Raw genomic sequence first — 9892 nt, 5'->3', positions numbered from 1 at the left:
ATAAAACAATATTTTTAAGAGAGATAAATAGTGCCTCTGCCTTTACGTCATTTGGACCGTTTCCTTTGAATATGCAACATTATCTGCAAAATGAAAATGTATTCAATGGTGCTTAAATTCCTCTCCACTCAATGATGTTTGTCATTTAGTGGCTTTAATTACATATAAAACAAGATCTAAAACAAAACAAAATTTAATTTTCAATTAACATTTTGAAATCCTAAGAGGTTTTTTTTAAATAAAATTCAGTATTTAATTTATTGATTAATTGATCTATATTGAATATTGTAAAAATTTATTATGAGGATGATCCTTCTAATTTAATTATTCCATTCATAATATTAAAATTTGAGATTCCGAATTCGAGCACCATATATATCAGGAATATAAAAGTCTTTGAACTGAAACTACCTCGTATTTACATCATATTATTAAAAAAATCAAACTCTAAACTTTACTTAAATAACATAATATTTTTATTTACTAAATCAATTGATCATCGGTAAAGTTCTAATAATTAACTTACAAGATTATAATAATCTTAATGAAGAGTACAATTAGAGACATAACATTGAAGGAAAAGACAGGTTGATCTTTAAAAGTATTACTTTTTTAAAAAATTTAAAATTAAAATAGTAGTAAAATTAGTATTTACCTTTAATATAAATAATTTACTACTGGTTCTTATAAATTTAAATATTTAAAAATACTTTAATGAATAATATTAAATTTCGCGACTAGTATAACTTCACCACCTTTACTTTATTTTGGACGTTGAGTATTGAGCAAAACTAAACTTTGAAGGCACTACGAGAGAGGATTAACCAGCTAAGCAAGGATATTTTGATTAATAAGTTTAAAATAATGGGATCGCTGATTGTTTTATTTAATTTCTTCTAAATCTCAAAGACTCTTTTTTCTTCGTACTTATTTAATCAAATGTTTTTCATAATATTTATCCAAAAAAAATGTTTTTCATAATGTAAATGTGACATTCGATTAATCTAGATCGGGTATCGCAGAGGTGAGAGCGACCCTCCTAAATTATTTTGTTATATTCGCAAACGTCAAGATTTTAACCCATAATCTTGCTTAAAAAATCTAATGTCTCATCTCACTAAAATAATTTGTTGTTGGTTGTAATCAAATCTATTAAAATATGAATTGTGATGTAAGGCGTAGATTAGTTTTTATATTTATTTATTTTGCAATCATACTTATATGTAGGGATGGATTGAGAGGCGGACGAGAGCGGTCGTCCCTAAAATTTTAAAATTAATTCATATTTTAAATTTTTTTATGTATTTTTTATAAAATAATTATTTTCACCTCTTAAAATTTTATAAATTTAAATTTATCCTTCTAGAATTTTATAACCTTAAGTTCGCTATATGTGTCTGTCCTGCTTATATGTTCTCTTTTATTTTAATATTTGGGGAAAATGCTGTTTATAGGCTTTGGCATCCAATAACTCTGCTAAAGCTTCAGCAATCAGCATTATTCGTTAAAAATTACTATTTAGTATTTGTACTTAAGCAAAAGCACTTAAATGACAAAATTATCCTTCTGTTCAACATTCATTCAAAGGGTAATACTGTATTTGGCCCATTAAAAATTTATAACACCTTTAAATAAACTAATACCTAGTCCCTCTACGTACGACATATAAATGGACGCGTGGCTGTCAGTGGTCCCCATTAAAGATAAAAGCCAATTGTTTTTAGACAATATTTTTATTAATATATTATGTTATTAAAGAGTTATAAAATTATTCTATTACTATAATTAATTGTTTTGTTAAGTTACTTTGCTATTAAAAATGTATGAAATGATCACACGATTATTCACGTATTTAAAACTTGTCATTTTTTATTAAAAAATTGATGGACGTTTAAGTTAGATGTTAATCTATTGACTCGGATATGATAAAATATAATCTCAAAATCTCAAACGACAATACAATTCAAATGGTTCTGAAATCAGATTTTATCATATCATAATCAATAAGTTAACATCCAACTTAGACAAATGTTAATTTTTTTAACGAAAATTGATGAGTTTCGAACATATAAATAATTAGATGGTTATTTTGTAACTTTTAATAGTCGAGAGACTCAATTAAATAGCATCCTATTGTTGAAGGACCATTTTTAACTTTTAATAACCATAGGACTAAACAAAACAACAATCTATAGTCGATGAATCATTTACATATTTTACCTTTTATTTAATTGAAAGAAGTTTTAAAAAGCTATGCGTAATTTTTTTTAGATATACTTACGTGATTACAATGTGTTTAAACAATTATTTTCATTTCATTTAATTGTTTTTTTTTTTATTTCAATAAAATTTTCAGTCGAAAGAAATCATCAAATGACCTATCTTTTTCTTCTCTTTTTTTTTCTTTCTTTCAATTCAAACTCATTAAAAAATCTATCAAATCTCTTCAAATTCTAATCAAATTTCAATAGAAACTAAAAGTTAAATTTTTTTTATAAGTTAATATACATCGTTAGATCAACTTGAAACTAAGTTATATTGATCTTCTGCCTAAATGAATCCTCATTATTGAGATTTATCGACGATTATCGTTCATAAAAAAATTAACTTTGACAGAGACTGTAAATTTGAAACCTTAAAGTTTTTTTTTCTGTGAAGAAGACTTTAACATATCACTTCATTTTTTACTGGCAATGATCTTAATGAAAGTGAAGTATAGTGATTGTAACGTAAATTTTAAAAAGTTTGGTGAGTAAAGTGAAAGCACTCTAAAAATTAAATTCTTCTAGTGTGGTTTACCCAAAATGTTATTAAGGGGACAGCTCACCGGCACCGGGAGTTTGCTTGTAATTTTTTGTTATTCAATTTTTGTTAATTCTTGAATATATTTTATAGGCTTAATATTAAAATAAGTGCCTAAATTATACCTTAATTTTTAAATAGGTACCTATACTATTCTTTGACTCATCCAGGTGTAGATATGGCAATGGACCTTGGACCCGACCCGAATCCATAGATTCAGATCCATTTTATAGGGTCTGAATCCTAAAATTTTGGATCCGACAAATTCGAACCGGATCTGGATCCTCTAATTAAAGCATGGATCCGAATCTAGATCTAACACTAAAATATCAGATCTGTACTCGTTTACCCGTTTATAAAAAAGTCTATCTTTGATTTTAAAATATATATAAATCACATAATAGGTTTTAAAATATATACAAATATTTCATAGAGGGAGACGCATGAGTTATTATAGGGTTGATTTTTATACCCACTTTCTTTCTGAATTGCATTTACTTTGAGAGATTGTTATATACCCATCGGATAGTTGGAATTGTGTAATTGTGTTGGAGTTTTTTTTAGACTTTAGTTTATCGTTTTTTATTATGTTACTAGTTGTATTGAAATTAATCTTTCTTCCATTGGAAATGTGATGTGAAATTAGTCAATGACAGTTTTATTACGTTAAAAAATAGGTCGAATGATCTTTTTTTAACAGACCCATTTTGGACTCAAATCTATTAAATTCGTTGGATTTAGATCTGGGTCCCAATTTTGTTAAACACGTGGATCTGGGGCGGATTTGGATCCAGGATATGAAAATGAGTCTGACTTACAAACATTACTCATGTAGGTGCCTCAGTTCAAACTACCGTTAAAAAAACTGGTTAAGTGGCACGTGTCATAATCTGATAATTTTAAAAATTTATTTTTAAAAAAACTAAAAAATGTTTTATTTTTGAAAAAGGCTAACTTTTTTAAAAATATAAAAAAAAAACTCAAACTCCCTAAATCTCTTATTTTAGTCCCTTTACTTCAACCGCCAGTCATTTCTGGCCACCCATACGTCGTCGACCACCCAATTATTGGTCATAACCCTTGCTATCATCTCAAAACCCAAAAATTCCAAATCTATAAACTTCAATCCCTAATCCCTTAAATCCAAAATACCCAATCCCTTTGATCGATATGGTAATTAGTTGTTTATCCGACTGTGGCAGCTGACCCCTTGATCATTTGGTCGGCCGTTTGAATTTTGGCCGTTTGGCCATGGAAATAGAAACAACGAAAGGGGAGGGGAGGGAAAGCAGAGAAGGGGAGGGAGAAGGGAGGGGGGAGATTCACGCGGGTTTGTTTTTTGTTTTTTTAATAATATTTTTATTTTTTAAGAAAATAAAAATTTTAAAAATTTAAGATTGAAACACATGTCACTTAACCGGGCTATTTAACGGCCGTTACGACCAAGGCAACTAAATAGGTAACGTTTGTAACATTAGGCACTTGGATGAGTCAAAAAAATAGTTTAGACACCTATTGGGAATCAAGGTATAGGTTAGGAACTTATTTTGGTATTAAGCCATGTTTTATATAATATATTCGGGTATTTCAACGGTTGTTTGGATATAATTGATTAACCTTCTCCCAAATGACCATCAATCCCACGTCCAAACATGTTTTAAGGGATTTAGAGGTTTGTCATACAAATCATACTTAAAAGTTGTTGACTCTTTAAATTTACCATATAAAATTAGTTCAATCAAGTCTCTTTTGTTATTATTTCACATAAACATTCAACTGCTCCCAATTTTATGTTTGGTTTTTTGAAAAATAAAGTTTAAAAATTAATGATAATTTAAGTTTTGTATAAATGAATAAATAAAAATTGCAATTGTGGTCCAACAAGGATGATAAAGCCATTTTTTATTGGTGGGATATTTTATTTTATTAAAAAAAATCATGGTTACCTTCTAAAATAGGGCACATCTATGTTCCTCTCTGCTGGGGTTATCCCCATTAATTGGGTTTAAACTTGTGAAGAAATGACAACCCAGAAAATTTATCATCTTCTAGTTATGCCCATAAGGGATATAGAATTTTATGTCAATAAGTAAACTTTTAAAGTTATAAAGGAGAATGAATTTATAAAATAAAAAATATTGAAAGCATATAATAATTTATTTATTTATTTTATTAGTTTTAGGTGAGTACATGGTAATATATGTTTAAAGATAACTCTCAACCTTTTGACATTAAACGCTTATACCCCTGGTATTCCTGATGCTCGAACACGTGACCTCAAGAAATAACAATAATTCATTTACTACCGAAACCACTTGATTCGTGTATATAATAATTTAAAATGTTCAAAAAGATGATTTTCCTGCCACTTATTCCATCTCTAATTATACCTCCTTTTGTAATGATGCTCAGTAACAACATTATATAAATTAATCATAGCAAATCTGAGTAACCAAATTCTTTTAAGGGAAAAACTCAAATATTCACATAATTATTTCATTTATATTTAATATTTTTGTTTATAAATGCTTAACATTTAAATTAAAAGGGTAAACTATACATTTAGTACCTAAATTATTAGTTTTGATCCGTTTTAGTACCTAATCTTTGAATTTTTTTCAAAACCATACCTAACGTTTAGTTTTTGTTTCATTTTAGTACATCGTCGTTAAAAACTTAACACATTTAGTATCTAAACTAACAGTTTTGGTCCGTTTTAGTACCTAAGTTTTTTATTGTTTTCAAAACTTAATGTTAAATTTTGAACGGGTATCAAAATGAAATAAAAACTAAACTTTAGGTATGATTTTGAAAAGATTAAAAGTTTAAGTATTAAAACGGATCAAAACTGGTAGTTTAGGCAATAAGTGTATAATTTACCCAAATTAAAAAAACTAATTGTGTCCCAGTATCAAGAAATAAGAAAAATAAATAAATACTATTTATAATTTTATTTTAATTAAATATTATATTTTAAAAATTACCAAAATCAATTAAACTAAATCCGAATCAGTTCCTTTTAATCTTTCTCCGTACTCACATGAATCAACAGCACTACACATCCTTCAACCCAGAAATACATGTAAAGTGAAATCTGGAGAAAATAAAAAGATTAAGAGAAAGTGGAGAGACATAGAGGTTGGGAGATTTATTTTGTTCTTCTATATGTTTGTGTGCTGTTGAAATCCAGGAATTCTTTTCATTGGGCAGCTCACTTATTTTTTTATTATTTTTATCATTCACTAATTAATGTCATCTTCTTCAGGTTAGTGCTCTGCTTTTCAAGAATAGAAAATTGGGTTTCCCTCAGATTTGATTATAAGATTTGTTTTGTGGCGAAGAGCTTTGGGGAATCTTTTTCCCAGGCTCCTCTGTTTCTGGAGCTGTTACTGGTAGTACTCGAGTTTCGGGCCAACCAAGTTATCGGAATTCCAGCTTTGAAGTTCAGATCCACGTGAAAGCAGCTCATGTTTTCTGGGTGATCACTTTGTTAAATTTGATGAAGTTTTCCTAGAAAATATTTTTTTCCAAGAGTTACTTTCTTGGGAAACTAACAGAGTTTGTTTCGTAGTGGATCCTTCTAGGCACTTTAATACTAACTACTGATCTGATTGAAAACTTTCCTTTTTTACTGATTGAGAAGGGAATGGAATCAGATCTTCAACGCCGGAATCATTATCATCAACCTCAACAACATCAAAAACAGATGAACTCTGGCTTGACGAGGTACCAATCTGCACCCAGTTCATATTTTTCGAGTATTTTGGACAAAGATTTCTGTCAGGAGATTCTAAACCGGCCGTCGAGTCCCGAAACAGAACGAATTATCGCCCGGTTTCTATCGAGCGGTGACGATGCCGGTGGCGGAACCGGGGATAATCCGGAGAACGTTTCCGACCAGAATCTCGGCTCGATAGTGAAAATCGAGCCGCAGATTATGACGCAAATGAATAATCAAACCGGGGTCATTCATCCGCAACAGCAGCAGGGGAGCTATTCCTCTGTTCCACTGAATTTTTATCAAAGCCAACCAAATTCAACCATGGATTACCGGGTTCCGAGCTCGACGAAAATGGAAAATTGCAATAATTCGAGTCTTATTCGGCATAGCAGCTCCCCTGCAGGGCTATTCTCAAATATCAACATTGAAAATAGTAAGTCTTTTTTGAATGTTTCATGGAAGTACATACAGATCTTCATTTTAGAGTTTGATTAATATGATTACTAGGTTAATTGTATGAATTGAGATCTTCAAAATCTTATGAAGTTGCAGGCTATTATGGAAGCATTAATAGCAGTAACATAGAATCAGCACTTCCTCCGGCAAGCAGGCCGCCTCCCTCTAGGGTAATGAGTCCGAAACCGAGCTCCGACAACGCTGGACTACTGAGTCAAAATCTTCACAACAGTTATTCCTCGGGGTTTCAGGTTTCTTCTTGGGACGACTCGATGATGGTTTCCAATAACATGTCCGGCGAAAAAGGACTCAACAAAGACGATCAATCGATTTCCGGCTTCGATTTCGACAGAACAGAAACTCAGGTAGTACACATTTAATATAACGAGGCCTTTGTCGCATACATCAGAAGTATTCCAAGCTAACAACGGCTCTATGTGCGCATTTTTTGGTTGAACTGTAATAGAACACTATGGGGGTCGGAAACCATCCGCCGCCGCTTTTGTCTCATCATTTGAGTTTACCGAAGAGTTTGCCGGATATGTCGGCCATCGAGAATCTGCTGCAGTATCAGGATTCGGTTCCGTGCAGGATCCGGGCCAAGAGAGGGTTTGCCACTCACCCTAGAAGCATTGCTGAGAGGGTACCGTTTCTCAAGACCTTCGTAACATTATATCCTTTCCCCATTCCAATTGCATTTTTGCATAGAACTTCAACCGGAAACAATAATGCAATTGAAACCTGAAAAATAGACAACTTTTGATCTTTATTTCAAGTTTGTTTCCATTCAGGTTAGAAGAACCAAAATAAGCGAACGCATGAGGAAGCTCCAAGACCTTGTCCCAAACATGGATAAGGTACAAACTTCTTGGTTCATGCATGCATACATACATGGGATTTTCTTTGGGGAAACTGACGTTTTTCTCTTCTATGTTTGAAGCAAACAAACACTGCCGACATGTTAGATTTGGCTGTTGATTATATCAAAGACCTTCAAAAACAAGTGGAGGTATGTTCAGGGATAGATCGAAGGGTTGAAGAGCAATCATCCTTAGAAATTTTTAAATTTTCACATAATTTAATGTTTTTATATTTTTATTCATGATCTGATTTCATTCTAAAATTTTATAATTTATTCTCAACATCCGTTTTTAAATATGTTTAAAGTGGCATCTAAATGAGAACACACCAAACCCTTTTTTGATATTTCCATTTTTGATTCATTCATCTTCTTTTGATGTTTTCAGACACTCTCGGAGAATCGAGCAAGGTGTTCATGTGGTTACAAGCAGCAGCAATAATATTTATCTAAAATCCAAACTCTTGAAATTATGATAGAAACAGATTCCACTGTAGCCACGTGTTTTTTATGTTGTAATTATGATAGGACTTTTAACGTTTAATTGCTCTTTGCTTGCTTTTCTTTAGCCTTTTTTTTCCTTGTATGTGTTTTCATCTTTCGACCGACATAATTCACGTGGAAGAAGGAAGAAAAATATCCGAAGAAAATATCGGACCTTTTTGTCTGATCTCTGCCATCAATGATACCGACTTTGTACAGAAGGGGAAACAAGAATCTGTCAAAAAAAAAAACATATTCCTAATGAGAAAATCACGAGGGTTTCATTATTAGGTGTTAGTCAAACTTTAATTTTTTTTTCAAAAAAGTAATACTCCTTTTTTCTATAAAAAAAAAACTCCTTTGATTGATTCAAATAACTTATTAACTTAAATAATAAAAATGCAATTAACTAATAAAAATGTACATGTTCGTGTTTCATAAATAATTCATTAAGTAATAGTTTGATTGGTGAAATTCAGAGTTTTGCTGGGATCTTGGAGCAGTCGGGGGAAGCCAATTATTTGGCTGCGCACTACGGAACAACCGTGTACGATTAGGTTATTACTAAATATTAATTGCAACAATCTGTGATAAAATTATAAAGGTATAATTCTAAAATACACCCCCAACATTTTACAGCGGTGTCATTTTGACCTCTATCTTTTTTTAGCACATTACCTCTTAATGTTTCATATATGATCAGAAAACCTCTCATTGGATGAAAATTACTAGTTAACTAACGGTCAATATTTGGATCTGACTCAATAAATGTATAGCGAGATGCTGATATGACATATCCACATCAAAATAGGATGACATGATAGTCTATCATATCAATTTTTTTTTAGAAAAAATATTTTAAATAATGTTTGTATTAAATTATTTACAATCAATTAGAAAGTGACACATATTTATATTTTTTATTAAATTCAAAAATAATTATAAATCAAAATATTTATTTCATAATTTAAACAAGGATAAACTATATAAATAATCCACTTTGTTTTTGGTCTGACAGACTTTGTCACCAATTTAAAAATTAAATGTAAATGGTGCTTAACATTATCGATTCATTCGATTTTAGTCTCTCAGTTGTTAACTCATGTTAATCCCTTAACGAATATGTTATGTGGCAACTAATTTTTTATTAAAAAAACTCACATGTTGCATGTCTTATTCACTAGACGAAAACTCACCATTTATTGTAACTCCTCAAAACCTCCCTAAAACCCACCTTTTACAAAAACCCCCATCTTTATCGGAGCAACTCCGGCCACTTTCGACCACCACGCTTTCCAACAAGGACCAAGCTCGTCTCTTATTGAAGCCAAAGTCTACATGGGTGAACCACATCAAGCCTAAAAGATTTGTTCTTTCACTTCAAAGGCAAGAACATTCTCCTTGTGCACACAATCCCAAAGTCATGGAGCTAAAGCTTTTTTGCAAAGAAGCTGAGTGATTGCAGTGAAGATGATTTCCTAAGAGTTCTTGATGAAATTCCACTTGAACATACTCGAGAAACTGCACTTCTGATCCTTAACAGCTTGAAACCGTGGCAAAAGACTCACATT

General features: G+C 31.1%; 1 protein-coding gene across 5 annotated transcripts; it reads left to right on the top strand.

The window, feature by feature from the left end:
• The first annotated feature begins 5820 nt into the window (after positions 1-5820).
• Positions 5821-8406, top strand: LOC120124335 (transcription factor bHLH122-like). 5 transcript variants are annotated; one of them, XM_039143042.1, is made up of 8 exons: positions 5821-5940; positions 6068-6956; positions 7076-7149; positions 7231-7344; positions 7446-7622; positions 7771-7836; positions 7920-7988; positions 8227-8406. In XM_039143042.1, exons 2-8 carry the CDS (start codon positions 6449-6451, stop codon positions 8278-8280), a joined length of 1062 nt encoding a protein of 353 aa, XP_038998973.1. In that variant the 5' UTR covers positions 5821-5940; positions 6068-6448; the 3' UTR covers positions 8281-8406. The 5 variants fall into 5 exon arrangements, with proteins under 5 accessions (XP_038998973.1, XP_038998972.1, XP_038998971.1 ...); XM_039143041.1 differs by having other exon boundaries at positions 5822-5940; positions 7070-7149; XM_039143038.1 differs by having other exon boundaries at positions 5824-5940; positions 6068-6280; positions 6446-6956; positions 7070-7344.
• Positions 8407-9892: the final 1486 nt, after the last annotated feature.

Source organism: Hibiscus syriacus, unplaced genomic scaffold, assembly GCF_006381635.1.
Source record: "Hibiscus syriacus cultivar Baekdansim isolate YM2019G1 unplaced genomic scaffold, ASM638163v2 tig00110418_pilon, whole genome shotgun sequence".
In the NCBI taxonomy this organism is placed as follows: Eukaryota; Viridiplantae; Streptophyta; class Magnoliopsida; order Malvales; family Malvaceae; genus Hibiscus; species Hibiscus syriacus.
Note: the sequence above shows the minus strand (reverse complement) of the source record. Positions and strands in the feature narration are given on the sequence as shown.

Excerpts from the sequence above, each read along its gene's own strand:
- LOC120124335 (XM_039143039.1), top strand. The coding sequence starts at position 6,449 with ATGGAATCAGATCTTCAACGCCGGAATCATTATCATCAACCTCAACAA. Across the intron at positions 6,957-7,069 it reads AAATATCAACATTGAAAATA|TTGCAGGCTATTATGGAAGC; the intron begins GTAAGTCTTTTT and ends AATCTTATGAAG. Across the intron at positions 7,989-8,226 it reads ACCTTCAAAAACAAGTGGAG|ACACTCTCGGAGAATCGAGC; the intron begins GTATGTTCAGGG and ends TGATGTTTTCAG.